Here is a 17,613-nt window from a genome sequence, read left to right as displayed (position 1 = left end):
CGAAATTTATACGGGAAAGTATATCGGTTACAATCCACTATATACGAAAATGCCGAAATGCCGCTTTGCGAGTAATTATTATGTTTATTTTATTAGCATTATCTTGATTAAGGTATTAAACTTTTATGTTGTTAATGTAAATGAGACGCGTTTTGGGGAAACCGGTCTTAATGCATGTGTGGAAATTATATGCCCAGGTCAGTCTCTGCAATCCGCACAGGCTAATCAGCGTCGACAATTTCCGACTGGACTCGATATTCTTTTAGGAAAACTTGAAAAGGTGCATAATGATGTTGAAAGTTTCCTCTTGAAAGGCGGTGCAGAAAAATGCAGTTTATTCTGCGCTATATTTGCGTTGATTTTGAACATGAGTCAAATCTGTATTTCAGCAAAGAGCACCTACATGAACACATGCGTAGCAAGGGAGGAGCAGGTAGGGCAATTTGCCCCGGGCGCCAACATTATAGGGCGCCCGAAGAGGATTCGTTGTATTCGTGTTTGACTAGAATTTGTAGTGCAAGACACCGGTCTAGTACGATAGAGCGAACGCGGGTGATCAAAATAATGAAGAACCGGTTCTAAACTAACCAGCAGTCTCGTTCTGGACATACGACAACAAGGCGCCCATTCCGAGACTAAGCAATAATAGAGAAAGACGTGTTTTTTTCATAGAGGTGCTTTTACATACTAGTAGTTTTCTCGGACTATTGTGAGAAAATCTTTGGACCCATGCGTAGGTAGAATAGTTGCGAGTAAGGCTCAATTGATCCGAGAAGAATTTCCGAATTGTAGCGTTCATGTAAAGTTAACAAATTCAAGCCACAAATAAACATACAGTTCTCAAGTTCTGTAGTATATAATGTAATAAAGATATTATGATCAATGTTAAGCGGGACTCTGAAACCTGATGGAGTGCGAGAGTTGAGGTTGTTAAAGCAAACTTTGAGGGATTAGGGGAACTAGTGGAATTGCTAGAGAAACTAAAATACAAATCAGTCAAATGATACTAGAACTAATGCAGACAGGTTAATTGCGAATGTTATGTGACTCAATTTCCTTGTGTTCATGAATTTCTGAAACGACATCCTAAGAAGAATTGGTCGGGTTCAAAAACTTCTTCAGTACCCTATCATGAATTTCAAGAAAGCATCTGATCTTGAAACATTGGAAAAACAATTTAACTCAACGCGCGATTGTTTGTGTGAAAACGCACTTAACAGTTCACAGATAAAAGATGTGAAGAATGTCGGATTAAAATTAGAAGACGAGCGAGGAGAAGGAGACGGATTTCCGGCGAAGTGTCACGGAATGTCGAGCTTTTTACAAATAAGGATCGAGGTTGTGTGCGTAATAAAGCATTTTTAAAATATATTTCAACAGTAAACAAGATGTGTTTGTGAAACACAATGTCCCCCTATATGATGTTTGACCTAGAAGGATGACCTTGACCTTGTGAAGGATGACCTTGACCTTGACCTTTCACCACTCAAAATGTGCAGCTCCATGAGATACACATGCATGCCAAATATCAAGTTGCTATCTTCAATATTGCAAAAGTATTCATAAAATAAGCGATTTGGGCCACATATATTTGACCTCTGACCTTGAAGGATGACCTTGACCTTTCACCACTCAAAATGTGCAGCTCCATGAGATGCATATGCATGCCAAATATCAAGTTGCTATATTCAATATTGCAAAAGTATTTATAAAATAAGCGATTTGGGCCACATATATTTGACCTCTGACCTTGAAGGATGACCTCGACCTTGACCTTTCACCACTCAAAATGTGCAGCTCCATGAGATACACATGCATGCCAAATATCAAGTTGCTATCTTCAATATTGCAAAAGTACTCATAAAATGAGCGATTTTGGCCACATATATTTGATCTCTGACCTTGAAAGATGACCTTGACCTTTCACCACTCAAAATGTGCAGCTCCATGAGATACACGTGAATGCCAAATATCAAGTTGATATCTTGAATATTGAAATACTGCAAAAGTGTACATTAAATTAGCGATTTTGACCCATATATTTGACCTTTGACCTTGAAGGATGACCTTGAGCTTTCACCACTCAAAATGTGCAGCTCCATGAGATACATATGCATGCCAAATATCAAGTTGCTATCTTTAATATTGCAAAAGTTATTGCAAATGTTAAAGTTGGCGCAAACAGACAGACAGACAGACAGACAGACAGACCAACCAAACAACCAACCAACCAACAGACAGGGCAAAAACAATATGTCCCCCACTACTATAGTGGGGGACATAAAAACAACTAGATCCATTCGCCTTACAGACTTGAAGTCAACATTTGTATTTTTACTGGATGTTCACAATCTCGTTGAAAGCGAAAATTTGAATACGCTTCGCAAAAAATTGCTTTGATTTAGCAATTTTCATTGACAGTGTATAAAATGCTTAGAACGGTTCAACGAGATCGGGTCTGTAAAATGTTACATACTTCGAGAGGTGATGCCTTACCATCGACATCTTTCGACCTTAGTTCTTTCATTGTGTCGTATAACGATGTCTTTCCCAATTTGCGTTTTGATCTGCAAAATCTTTTAACAAATGCAGTATTATTAGCAAGTTGCTATATCTCATATCTAAGGACATCGACGGGACAAGATCGTCTTTGTGATCTTGCACTTCTCAGTATAGAGAATGAAATTGTTGGGAAAAAAGACTTCGAACCTCTCATTGAACAATTTGGGGGCATGAATGCGAGAACAATCAATTTAGTAATTTTGGAATAGACGCATTGGGTGGCTGTTGATATAGATTAGCCGTTAATATAAGTTTTGTTTTCGTTGTAGAAATTTACATGTACTTTTTCCAAATTGCCTTTCTATGGTGTCTTTTGAGTTCACATTTGCCTAAATTGGTGATATTGTTATTATGTAATGAGTATCGACTATTGTGCTATTATTTTTCAATGGCACCAAAACTGTGCTTCAATGTTTCACGGAGAGGGGAGGGGCGCACAATTTATGTCTTGAACCCAGGCGCCGAATACTGTCGAAACGCCTCTGCACAGGAAAGCACCTTTCAAACTCACAAAAGTCAAACTTACGTTGTTTTATTCGGATTTGGTCGCTGAAAGACGGAGAGTTTTTGCGGACGATGTACGACGCCTTTGCTAGCATCATGCGACTGACTTGCGTTAGTCGAATATTGATCACACTTCTGCAATTCACACCGTACAGTACCCGTACAGTACCGTCACCACATTCAGTTTTCGGTAGGCGCACGTTTCCAATGCGTCAATCGCGTCCACTTTTGACGCACACACGTCAAACGCAGCATACGCTGATCCGCTGGAGCAGTTTTGAAAATCAACAAAAGTGTTACAACCATTTGTGAGCGTCTACTGGAGCCCGTGCTTACTGAACAAGTTTTCATCAAACGCATGCGTTCAGCTCACACAATTAAATTAACGGATGTTGTTGTGTCTAATTATTGTGTCTTCTTTTCCATTTCTCACTTTATATACGAATTCCCATCTCTCAGTGAATCTGAGCAAATAAACAAGCGATTTGCAATATAGTATGTTAGAAACAATATGTTTATTCAATTATGCTGGCATATCATAAAAATAAAATTACTCTCAATACTGTTACACATGTATAATTACCAAGATTATACAAAACGTAAACGTACAATACCAATAACGGTTTGTCTACAACATTCAATTTGGGCAGTACAAATACTTTTATATACTGAAATAATGCTGTATTTTGGTAGCAGTAAGTATATGGGATATATCTATGTGAACTATATTATACCACGGCATGTGCGATTTGAAATGATACAATTTAATTGAGGAAGATTGATTTTAATTTGCTATTCTACTGTACATTCAATAACTTAGTTAATACCTACAAATGCAACATATATAAAATTCGTGTGTACACATCTTTATATTAAGAGTAAATATTTGTTTACAACCTTATATGATATTTTAATTGATTAAAACGTAATATATACATTTTGATGGCATAAATAAATCGCCTATGAAATGAAAGCGGTTTCATTCAACAATCTTGCACACAAATATCACAGTCTTGTTTCTTAACAGCCATGTCAATACTTTACACAAAATAGCATGATGCCATGTAATAAAACACGTAGAAGATCTATTAATTTCGGTTGATTAAACATGTTTATGCTAAAATGATTAGACTAATAAGCAAAAGTCCAAAAAGTGAAAATCTCGTTTTCTAAGAGAACTAAACAAAACTTGATAGTTTTCTTGAACTTATTTTTGTAGGATAGATATGAATTAATTATGGAACCAGGAAGAAGTTGTCACAGTAGAAAGGTTAAAATAACATGTACCAATATCAATAAATATGTATTACTTGTATTTATAATCACAATTTACCAACTTGCAATTTGAAAACTATCAAAATGTCTACCTTTAAATAAAACTAAAAAATGTGATACACTTAGAGACACTTTAATTGAGAAGAAATAGTGTGAGTTGTTTTTTTTAGAATATAGCTTACAAATCACACCTTGAACATTCCTTGCACATAAAAATATCATAATTCTTATTAAGTTATTCATATTAAGTTAGTCTTTTTCAAGTGCAATAATTATGAACTCGATGTTCCAGCAGTGGTCTCTCTTGAAGCCTCCAATATGGGGTAGATGTCATCCCCAGGCATGCCCATGACAATCATCCAATGGTTTTGCTCCTTCTCGGCACGATGCGAGTCCAGCTTTGTGCAGGCAGTGATCTCATACTCGCAAGTGCCGAACGATGTGCGTATGGCAATGTCCTCTTCCACACACAGGTCTTGGTTTGTTACTACGTGATTGATGATCACTTTGTCGTTGGCCTGAATAATACATGCAGAAACAGACATGGTTAATATTCTGTGGTATATGTGATCCTTTGAGTTGGTATAAAAATTAGCAATATTTAATGTTGAATTCTGTTTTGCCAAAGTAATGTCTATTGTAAATAATTGCATAATTTTATGAAGATATGTTGGTGTATTTGGTGGGCCCAAACTGTATTACAATACAGATGTAGTCTATATGTCTTTTAATTAGGTACAAGTTCATTTGTATAATCTATTGACTCAAAGATTTATATAAAACAAAAATGTTGACATAAAATCTACTTTTCTCTACCAAACCAGTAGATAGAAATCTATCATACATGTCATCGTTTTCTTGGACAATATCACAAACTAAACTTGAATTTCAGTACTTTTTATAATTTTAAAATTGATCTTGCCATTGTAACTGTTTGTATCTTTGCTTTATCCAGTTTGCAAGACTGGTCCTTTGATTAATTTTTACGATGTTATAAATATACATTGTAAAACCTTGAAATCTGTGTTTTTCAAAAGAATTTTACATCCATGTATCATAATAAATTTACTAGGAGACAATAGGTCAGACAAACTTAATTTTAAAATAAATTGATGTGCATCAAAAAATAAACTGTAGGATATCCACTTTAAATTGAATATATATTTGAACTTAATTTCAATGTTAGTTTAAACCTATGAAACCTTCTCGTGCAATTTACCAACATCTAATTATGTGCAATGTTTTTGTAAAACTAATTTACCCTAGAATAGAATTATCATTAATTTGAAGCAATTGATCATTTAGAAAACATATCAATATGTTTGGTCTGTCAGTATCTCAGAAGAGAACATATTTATGAGCAACTTGTCTGGAGCTTCCCTGGCCGAATATGGCATAAGACCCATTTTCACACGCAGCTAATTTGCTTTTGGCTGAACATGCTTATGCATTTTTCTTTGAAATAACCAGTATGCAACATTGCAGGATAGATAAAGTAAAAATATACAATTCAGACAAAAAACAACAACTATCTGATGTAATGCCTCACCGGTACTGGGACGCCCTCGTACTCAAATCGCAGTTTGGGCTTGAAGTGCAGGATCTTCCATTCTGTGAGAGAGGAGGGCTCTGATACAAGGCACACTTCCTGGTGACGGGACTTGTTTGGAGATTTGTGAAGAGTAAGTCGGTCGCTTTGCAGCAACAGCTGTTAGGAATCATAAACATTAAATATGCTTTTGTAGCTTTACACTTCTCTTGAAAATCCATTATTCAACAGATTAAAATACTAAATTATTTGCCAACAGTACGGTAAATCTAAAACATGATTTCATTACTTGAAACTTGCTCCTTTTAAAAAACTGTTATAACTGAAGCTTTTTACCTATTTTTGTAAAGATAACATCTTATCAGAAAAACTTTGTAAAAAATTAATGGGTTTTAATAGCTGCTGAGAAATTTATAGGCGTATATAAATATTTTGAATTGTGATCATTATGCTGAAAAAAGGGCGTAAAGGCCTTAGGTTCATCCCCTTAGACATGAAGAAAATGTTAAATGCAGATTTTCGGATGTTGGTGTATTATTTTATGCTTTCCGGTGGAATATCAGTGAATTAAAACTGATAATTTCACTGTTTCAAATAGTGAAAATTATCAGTGAAAATTATCGATAATTTTCATTGTTTACTGTGAAATGATGTCATTTTTTGACGAAATGACGTCATTATCCCAGCGAAATTCTTTAGTTTAACTCTTTAACAATGTATATAAACTGTGAAAAAAAGCATTAAATACAAAGAAAATTTGTTGGATTCGGTGGAATATCGTTTTTAATTCACTCGTGATCATAGAAAAAATAAATTTTCTATGATCACTTGTGAATTAAAATCGATAATCCACCGAATCCAACAAATACCCTCTATCTAACTGTGGTTTTTAACAAGGTTTTTTAATCTGTATGATTTGATATGGTATGAGACAGTATTTTATTTAATGCTTTCCGGTGGTTTATACCGACATATCAGTGAATTAAAACTGATAATTTCACTGTTTCAAACAATGAAAATTATCAGTGAAAATTATCGATAATTTTTACTGTTTACTGTGAAATGAGGTCATTTGTTTGACAAAATGACGTCATTATTCCAGCGAAATTCTTTAGTTGAACTCTTTAACAATGCAAGTCAGTATAAATCATTTAATCCCTAGGGCTTGGCAAGTTTCCACACCAGAGACATGGTTTAAAGAAACTTGTCGTAACAATGTGACTAAGAAACCTCTTGAACGTACATTTTCAGAGATTTTTTTAAGCTTAATCCTTAAATGCACATAAGCAAACAACTTACCCTTAGTGCGGGGTCAATTTTTAATCAAAGGTCATGATTTGAAACAACTTGGTGGAAGACCCCAATACCATTTAACACCCCAAATATTAAAACCCAGACCCATGCGAATCAATAGAAGATATTTATTATTTACTATGAAAATCTGTGTAAAGAATGTGACCCCTGTGGCAAGTGTTGAACCCCATAAATTGCATGACTTTTACAAACTTAGTAGAGAACCACTATTGCCCGGGGCCCGTATTCACCAACCGATTCTTAGACTTAAGAATAAAGAATAGACTTAGAACCAAGAAAAATGTGTTCAGTGTTTGGATATATACAGGCCTCCACTGGTGATTATGTCATTAACAAAATGTTCTACATGAAGAGTAATATAGATAGAGATGTTTACTGCAGAGTTTGACTCAAAATTTAAGAAATTCTTAAATGTTCGACTTTAAAGAAATTTCTTTGTTCTTAGACTTAAGTCTAAGAATTGTTTTGTGAATACGGGCCCTGGTACTTGTAATTTTAAAAAATATTAATATATCAAGTTTTCAATTTATTATATCTATTTTTAGCTGTGGTGATCTAATATGCCATGGACTTGAGCAATTTGAAAAACTTTTAGAGAGGGTCATCAATGGATCATTCCTATGAACTTTCATTCAAATCTGACAAGGAGTTAAATGAAGAAAGTGCTAGAAGAAAAAAATAACACACTCGCCTAACTCACCTAGCAAACCCACTGTAGAAGACCAAACATCACAGTATACTAAAAGCTCCCCATGAGCACTATATCTTCAAGTGAACTTATCTAAACCATGGGATAATAACACACCATTTTATATATTTTAATGTAAAATACATATAGATACTTACATTCCCCCCTTCATTATCCATGGTTGACAAATAGAAAACCTGCCCATATCTCAAAGGCTCACCATCTCTTGTTCCGTCCTTACTGAAATTATATAAATTATACTTTTAATGACAGATACATTTAAGATGAGGCCTTAGAAAATAATAAGCATTTTTAGATAGTTTGTGATCCACATTTTTTAAAAAATACTTAAATATTGTGAAGCTCTTGAAACCTGGCAATGAAAATGCATTCACAATGTATAAAATTAACATTTAAGGAAACGTTGGCCTAACCTAGAATTGTGTCAGAGACACCCCAGAAAACATGTTTAGGCACACACAACAGCACTATATATATTCTACAGTAGCCAAAAAGACAAAGAGCCTAAATTAAGCAAAAACTTATCGCAGAAAAAAATTCCCAATCATCAATGCATTAAGGTCAGTGTAAAAACATTCAAGATTTCTGCCAGAATTCGTTGCAGCCTGAATCCCTTTCTTTAATTTCATCCACACATTATTATTGCTATCTGTCTGATTTTTCAAAATAGAATGCATAGTCCCAACGTTTGTGTTTTTTTAAAGCACTCTTTAACTTCTTGGAGGATGACAATCTTGCTCAAACATTCACATTTGACTGAACTAAAGCTGTTGATGATCATATAGAAACTAATTTTGGCAGTGACTAGTTATGGCAGAATAATGGCCTCTTGTCTGTTTTTCAACTATATAATTTATTATATAGTTCAAAATTTATGTCATTTCCATATTAAATAAATGTGGAACTAACTCAATCTTTCACAGTTTTATAACCTGTAACAACAAGTGCAATGCTTAATGCAACCCACTCAGAAACAGCCAATTCCCCAACATATAATCACATCCATTAAATAGAAACAGTATTTCAAAGTGCCTAGTTAACTTATTCTCTGTAAAGACCTTTAAAAAACATGAAGGTTTTGTAATAAAAGGGTGAGAAATAACCTTTTAATAACAAAAGTGCTTCTTAGATTCGAAGCGCAGTCCCTGCTTCCTGTGACATTGCATGGTGCCTCAAATTTGTTTGAGTACAATATCTTGTTGATCTGTGGTACAACAGCTAACTGGCAATCGTTTCTGGGCTCAATGTGTGCAAAGTACTGTGTTTTATCCAAGGCCCCGGGGCATCTGATGCTGACTTTGTCACCAAAGTGGACAAAACCATCTCTTGAGATACTTAAATTAATCTGCAATAACAAAAATTTAATGCAAGCCCATGTCAATTTATTATCAGACAAGTTCAAACAAACCATGTTTTACGACTGCTGCTCTAACTGTTTACATATTTAACTTGTAAAAGCATAATCTTTCTTTCTGAGTATCATTTATGGTTCTCACCAAACAATACTTTTTTACAGGGAAATCAAGTTCAATATCCAATTTAAATAATTTTATTTCCAAGATATTCATTATAATTTGTTGTTGTTTTTTTCTAACAAAAACATTACTTACGGTTTTAAATATAGTCTGTTCTAATTTAGTTCTCTTCTGATAAAGCAGTTCACCAGATTCTCTCTTCTGTAGAAACTCTTTCAGTGTGTCCTAAACATACACAAAAGACATTTTTAAATTAATTTATATCAACAAACTAATTGTTACTCATGCATTGATCAGACATTGGGTTGGGTAATAAAAGGTTGGGTGTATATTGAGATATAAACAATGGCTGGATGTTTTCCAAACAATTAAATACAGACATAAACCTTGCATTTATTGTTATTAGTTATTTTTGCTAGAGCTAGTGAATGATGCAATACCTTCCATACAGGTGGAGGGTTTGACAAATATTGAACATTTTGAAATGAGAGTTTGAAGATTATTATGTTACACTCATAAGAGGTTCAAAAACGGGTCATTTAATGTTAATAGCACAGATAATAACACATATATATCATGCAGTTGAATTCCCTTGTCAAACTGCCTTAGACCACTAAGAAAGTGGCTTAGCCATGATTAGAGGTCCAAAAACTGGTCATTCCATGTCAATAGCACAGATAATAACACATATCCTACCGTAACCCATATTTGACGACACCTAAATTCGACGATGTTCTATTTGTATTGATTAAATGGATGCTTACTGTCTTGGAATCATTTCAAAGTAATACAGCGGAGTTTAAAATTATTATTTTGTGTAATTAAACATTTCATTATTTCTTTCATTATTTGCTAAATATTGCTTCATGTAACCGTTACATCGTCGAATTTGGGTCACACTGGTATATATAACATGCAGTTAAATTCCATTGACAAACTGCCTTAGACAACCAAGAAAGTTTTAACAATTATTTCATATCTCACAAATACTGTACAGTATTACTTTTAGTCTCATATACATTTCTTCCTTTACTTTCTTGCACTGACAGTGCACCTGCACATAATATTCTAGAGAGGGTGTTGCAGTATAAATAGATAGATATATTCACTTTGAACTAATGGCGGACAAGTCATTATTCTCTGAAACAATAAACAGCTTTATACCCATAAATCAGTTGAATCTCAGTGGGTACACAGCACTGCCTTCAGTGCCTTGTAAGGCATAAAATTATGTTGCACAGTGTAACCTGTGGCCTGATATTCATTGTAGAGCAGTCGAATTAATTACACTTTTTAGATGGGATTATAACATCAGATAAGATAGAAAAGATAAGATTTATTTTTAGTCGGCAAGACATATACAGACAACATCAGCCATTTAAGCTTTTGAACCGACTAAAGACAAAACTTAGAACATCTTGTAGAAGAATATGAAGTAGATGTCCTACGTGGCAACACGCGAACGGTACCCTCAAATTTAAAAACTGGAGGTTCTTCCTTAGACCCAGAGGAACTGATAACCACTGAGGAGTAGCAATCTTTTTTAGGGACTCAAAAGCTACATATATTGCAGAAAGATGCCACACATTTGACAGACCAGGATTAGAGGTAGTGTCGGTGAAAATAACGACAGATAAAAACATAACTGTGTATTTGATAGTTGCATACATTCCGCCAAAACAGAAAGCACAACTGGAACTGTTGAAAGAATCTATTAAGCAATCTGGTTTAGATAATATTATTCTTATGGGCGACTTCAATGGGAAAAGCCAAGAGTGGCACAATTCAAAAATAGATGAACATGGACGTATTTTAGAAGATCTATCAACAGAATGTAACCTTGTGACACAAAACGATGGACAGGCGACTAGACGCAACAGCACTAGCGTCATTGATCTCATCATTACCTCATCCAGGCTGACCACATACGTCAAAACGTGTGACACTCTAACCCATGAAGCAGTAAGATCTGATCATATTGCTTTACTCTGCAACATAGAGATAGACACCTGTACAACACAAACTACTCCAAATACTTTTAGACCAATAAAAAAGGTGGACTGGAAGGCATGAAGGGAAGAAACAGAAGAAAAATACAAAGAATGGCTGTCTACAAGTCACACAGAGTTAGAAGAAACTTACACAAGCTTTAGTCTAATCATAGAAACATCAAGAGACAAAATCATCCCCGAAAAAACAATTCCAAAGAAAAAGAAAATAAGACCTTGCTGGTGGAATGAAGACATCTCACTAGCAAAAAAACACCTCAACTACTGTCAATAAAACCTTTATAATAAGAAATACACCAAGAAATAAGAACAATTTGATACGTGCAGAAGACGACTACACTAGAAAGAAAGAGACAGCGCAAGAAGATTGGTCTGAAAACCTGGTCAAGCAGTAAGACAGGTCAAATAACCCAAGAGAAATGTGGGATGCCTATAAAAAGCTTACAAAGAAACTTTCCACAAACTCCTTTTTGCCCCTCATAGCTGAAGGATCTCAACCAGTTTTCAAACCAGAAGAGAAGTGTAAAATTCTTCAAGAACGCTTTTTCGGGGGAAATCACCTTAATGGCGGTGTTTTTAACGAAGAGTGGAAGACAGCTGTAGAACAGGAAGTTAGAGGAATCTCTGAAAACAAAGAACAAGAGATGGTTGAGGACGAAGTAGTAGATGAAAAAGATGCGATGAATTCTGACATCAGCCTAGATGAAGTTGAAGGAGCAATTTCAAGATTAAAGAGAGGGAAAGCCCCAGGACCAGATCAAATCCCAGCAGAGTGCTTTGTTCACTCTGGGGATAACCTACGAGAGGCCTTGACTGTCCTGTTCAACATCTGCTGGGACCAAGGAAAGTGCCCCAAGAGAATGGAAGGAAGCAGTAGTGAAATTCCTTCGTAAGCCGGGAAAGTCAGACTACTATACAACATCAGCTTATAGACCCATAAGTCTGACAAAAACAATATGTAAACTGTTAGAGACTGTGATCCAAGCAAGGCTGAACGGCTTCCTAGAAAGTAAGGAAATACTGGACCAAGAACAAGAAGGGTTCCGGAAAAATAGATCAACAGTGTATGCAGTTGGTACAGGAAGTAGTCTAGGGTTTCAATAAAAGAGAACACACAGCTGCCATTATGGTAGACCTTGCCAGTGCATACGACTCGGTGTGGAGGGAAGGCCTCTTTTATAAACTAGCAAAGCTGGGTGTCACAGGAAGAATGTGGCACTGGGTTAGATACTTCCTCACAGAGAGATCAGCAAGCTGTACTATGGATGACCACAGGGGACCAACATTCAGTACAAAGATAGGCCTGCCTCAAGGAAGTGTTATTGCCCCGACACTTTTTAACGTCTACATCGTCGACATGTTCCCAGGAACAGGAAAGAAACACTGCAAATTTGCCGACGATGGAACTACATTGGCTACGTCACACAAGGTAGAAACTGCCATCACAGAAGTCTGCCAAAATTTCCAGACAGTTCTGAAGTGGTGTCATACCTGGCGGATGTCGGTAAGCCTTAACAAAACAGAGGCAATACTATTTAGTGCTAAACCCGTAACCATCAAAACAGACGCATTCACGGCCGGAAACAGTATTCTACCCTACAACGGCTTCCCAAAGATCCTGGGCATTACACTAGATGAAAGAGTGAGCTTTGATAGACACATCCAGCTAGTAGAACGGAAAGCTAGCGGAGCACTCAAGATAATAAGAGAAGTAAAGGGTATAGCCTCTCTGGTCTCAACCAAAAAGTAAATAAACATCTACCAGTCTATGGTGAGATCCATTGTGGAATACAGGGCAATCATCTGGCAGGGAGCAAAAAACAAGACTGCACTAGAATTAATACAAAGAAAAGGTCTATCTCTATGCCTCAACTTACCGCAAAATGCAGGAAGAGAGGCAATGGAGGTAGCCACGGGAATCCTACCAATTGACCTTAGATTAGAAGAGATAGCTATTCGGGAAGTGGCAAAGATTCAGGCGAAAAGGATAACACACCCTATGAAACAAAAGCTAGAAGAATTGCTCCAGAACGACACACCTCCAGTCCATATTAGCCCACTAGCACTAGCACTTAGCGAGGCAAATGACATGGGAAAAAACACAGGAGTATCAGTCAGCACAATAGAACCAGAGATGGATTATGAGGTGGGATGTATACATATGTCCAGAACTAAACCAGAGTACTGGAGCCGTTTAGGTTTATCGGAAAACAGAATCCATGAACAGGAGAGCCTTGGAAAAGAGACCATCATGGATATCATGATGGAGGCCCCACAAGACTGCACGTTAGCCTTCACGGATGGATCCTGCTTGACTAACCCAGGCCCGACCGGTGCAGGAGCAGTCCTGTATCCCCCAGGAGGTGACACAATCAGGCTAAAAAGAGCGGTCACAAAACATGGTACAATCCTGTTAGCTGAGCTGGTTGCTGTACTAATGGTCCTGGAGGAAATTCTACAACATCCCCACCTACCACCCGGTAACACAATCCAAATCTTCAGTAACAGCCAGACAGTGGTAGGCATCTTAACCATGGGCTGGAAAAACAACGGCCATAAGAGTGTGATATAAGAAATCAAGAAGGCACTTAGGACACTATCTGTGACCACAACAGTGCATGTCCTATGGACACCCGGCCACGCAGGTCTGCAGGGCAATGAAGCTGCAGACGGCCTAGCAAAAGAAGGAGCAGAAGAGGCCAAAGCAATGCCCGAAGACTCCAGGATGACCACAATCCAAGAAGTGAAAGGAGCAAGCCATAAGTCCTGCATGATTAAGTGGCAAAAACGTTGGGAGAACTCGTCTATCTATCTATCTATCTTTCAATACTGCCGGAACCCCCTTGCGGGTCCTATTGGCAGGTGCGCGTGTCAGTGCAAGAATAAAAGGTTTAAAAGCATTGAAAGGGAGACTTCAAAGCATGAAAGTGAGGTGAAAATAAAAGTGTGATAGTGTTAAACAAGAAGAAACATATTTATAGGTTAAAAGTTGTTAAAAACACTGTTTTGTGCATTCAGGGACGACTGGGGAGTAGAGTGGGGCTAAGGCAACGCTTGAACCCCTCTAGGTCTGCCTGCTGTACAACTGAGGCCGGTAGGCTGTTCCAAAGAACTATGGTGTAAGGAAAGAAGGAATATTTAAAGTAGTTGGCTGATGTATGGACTTGTCTGAATGAGAGTGGGTGCATATGACGAGTCATCCTCATAGGCCTCTCAAGATATGATGGCGGCAAAATGGCTACCAAGCCATACACAATTTTGTAAAAAAGGGTCAGTCGGGAGAGGTCACGTCGGTCCTTCAAAGTCTGCCAGCCAAGTTCAGCCTGCATACCGGTAACACTGCTGTAGAATGAGAAGTCGTTTTTCACCCAGCAGACTGCTCTACGTTGTACTTTTTCTATTTTGTCACAATTTTGTTTGGTATGTGGACTCCAGACAGAGGACGCATATTCTACCTGGGGTCTAACTAAGGTCTTATAGGCTACTTCTCTGATGTTTTCATTTTTAGTCTGTATATTCCTGCGGATGAAACCAAGAGATTTATTAGCATTCTTCGTAATGTTGGTAATATGTTTGTTCCAAGAAAGATCATCTGAAATGGAAACACCTAAATATTTAGCACTGTCTACGACTTCAAGGATTTGTCCATGTAGCCTGTAATTGAAGATGAGTTTCTGTTTTTTCTTAGAAATAACAAGGACTACACATTTACTAGGGTTAAACTCCATGTCCCACAGGTTTTCCCAATGTACTAATTTGTCTAAATAATTTTGAAGAGAGGCACAGTCTTGCAAGTTGTTAATAGCCAAGTATACAGCGGTGTCATCTGCAAACAAACGAACTTGAGAAGAGATAGAGTTAGGAAGGTCATTTATGTATAAAAGAAAGAGTAAGGGACCAAGTACTGAGCCTTGTGGCACGCCCGATGTTACAGGGACTTCTGATGAGCATTCTCCTTCAAGAACAACTGTTTGCGATCTGCCTATGAGAAAAGACTTAATCCAGGAAATTGTAGATTTGTTCACTTCATGTTGCTGTAATTTAAAAAGTAATTTAAGGTGGCTGACTTTGTCGAAAGCTTTGCTGAAGTCTAGAAGTATAAGATCAGTTTGATGACCATTTGCGAGGTTGCGAGCCAGTTCATCGACAAGTTGATTAAGTTGAGTTTCGCAGGATCGACGTTCCCCGAAACCATGTTGAAGATCATACAAAATGTTTTGTTTATTAAAATGTGCTGTGAGGTTGGAAGCTACAATATGCTCTAAAACTTTGCAAAGAATACATGTTAGTGATATTGGTCTATAGTTGGCTTGATCTTCTTTATTTCCTTTTTTGAACAGAGGTACATCATTTGCAGAGGTCCAAATCTTTGGTAAGATACCTGTGTCAAGAGATTTCTGAAAAAGAAGAGATAGTATAGGTGCAATTTGCTGACGAAGATTTTGAAGGACAAGTGGCCTGATGTTGTCTTGTCACATTATGGTTAGAAATTGTAGGTTGGTTAGAAATTGTAGGTGAAATATTTGGGTTTTCTTTAGGTACGAAATATTGACAAGTATATCAGTGGCGAGTATGCATGACGGTCAAAAGATTAAATATTTGGATCTGGTGTATGTTTAACAACAAAGGGGGAACGATGCTGTTGACACAAGCCTTAGGCTGTATTTGCATTATTTATTTGTATCACAACGCTGATTAGCGTGTACATACTTGAATAGTGACTTCTCCAGTCCTAAGTTGTAATTCAACCAACCAGCAACAAGCACGTATAGAACGCTGACCAATGGGATTCATAACTGAGTTTCACGGGGCAAATGTTAGAGGGAAATAGGCAGTTAGCGTTTAGACCTAGAGGTGGACAGATGAAAAAGACACAATCATGTAGCAATCACAACGTATTTGTATAACTGAAATATTAGTTAAGTCAGACATTAAATTGGACTAGAAACTGATATATGGTGTTGTTGAATATTTTATCCTATATTATGCAGAGAAAGCAACATTAATAGAGAGGGACCAACTTGTCCAATGCGTGACACGAGAAAATGGTAGTTAATGCAAAACTCGTCATCTTGGCAATACGCGCATGACGAGATATTGAATGATAGGCTACACACCGGTAATTTAAGAGTAATGAACGTTGTTATGACTATGTGTCGTCCATGAACTATGAACGATTACATGACAGTCTGGACCTGCAGCTTTGTGGGGTTTCAGATTGGAAAGGAGCTTCAAAACACCATTGACCGAGATAGTGATTTCTGGCATGATCCTGGTAGGACTTTCTATGAGTTCTTTCCATCAGTCGAGCAAAAGTGACATCTTGACCACCCAGATAAGGCAACATATGGCGTGATCCTGCAGCTACAGACGGGGTACTCAATCCTTAATGCACATCGCAACAGGGTTGGCATCAATGTCTCACCACTGTGCGAATGTGGAGTCCTGGAGAGTACAGAGCATTTCCTCCTGCTATGCGGCATCCACGAAACACACCGGGGCGAACTCTTGAAAGCACTACACAAACTATGTGGAGTCACGGCCCTTGATATCAAGACACTACTCAACACAGACGATCACCCATACATACCAGGCTGGAGAGAAACTATTACATCTGAACTGTCCAAGTATATCAAAGCCACAGGCAGATTCATGACAAAGCAGCCTGTCGGCGATAAACCCCGATCCGACATCCACAACTAAATTTATAAAAGTACATGAGAGAAAATTACCTGTGTGAAATATTTACCAAGAGACTAATACATACCATGAGACACTTGTGACGAAGAGTCCGTGAATCGAGGATCGACTATGTCGATTATCACTATCAGGCACCGGGCCTTATCGAAAATGGTGAAGATCATAATTTATCTATTTTATAATTACATCATTAAATTACAAGTGAAATGTTTATTAAAAGTATTGATATAAAACCCACCTCTTCAAGTTGAATATCTTCATTCCAGTTTCCCACTCTTACAGACGGATTATATGTTCTTACACTCATTTTGTTAGTCTGTCAGACAACACAACTTGCTAACTAATGGTTGTTTACCTTGACAACAGCTCGACACAGCCGCAGTAAATACATATATTTGTTTTGAAAATTATCAGATTGAGATAAATTTAAACCAGCTAATTTAGGAACACCATTGTTAAATAATAACCATATAAAAAATTAACTTGACAGCTATTTCGTAATTTACAATATTTTTT

At 37.0% G+C, this 17,613-nt stretch overlaps 1 protein-coding gene across 1 annotated transcript; it reads right to left on the bottom strand.

The window, feature by feature from the left end:
- Positions 1-3,559: 3,559 nt before the first annotated feature.
- On the bottom strand, positions 3,560-17,490 carry LOC127876653 (cilia- and flagella-associated protein 161-like). The gene is made up of 6 exons (XM_052421991.1): positions 17,336-17,490; positions 9,524-9,613; positions 9,017-9,258; positions 8,051-8,132; positions 5,891-6,049; positions 3,560-4,859 (listed from the first exon to the last, which is right to left on the bottom strand). The coding sequence occupies exons 1-6, from the start codon at positions 17,402-17,404 to the stop codon at positions 4,614-4,616; spliced, it is 888 nt and encodes a 295-aa protein (XP_052277951.1). The 5' UTR covers positions 17,405-17,490; the 3' UTR covers positions 3,560-4,613.
- Positions 17,491-17,613: the final 123 nt, after the last annotated feature.

Source organism: Dreissena polymorpha, chromosome 4, assembly GCF_020536995.1.
Source record: "Dreissena polymorpha isolate Duluth1 chromosome 4, UMN_Dpol_1.0, whole genome shotgun sequence".
Classification (NCBI taxonomy): Eukaryota; Metazoa; Mollusca; class Bivalvia; order Myida; family Dreissenidae; genus Dreissena; species Dreissena polymorpha.
The sequence above is the reverse complement of the archived record's forward strand: the minus strand, read 5'-3'. Positions and strand labels throughout refer to the sequence as shown.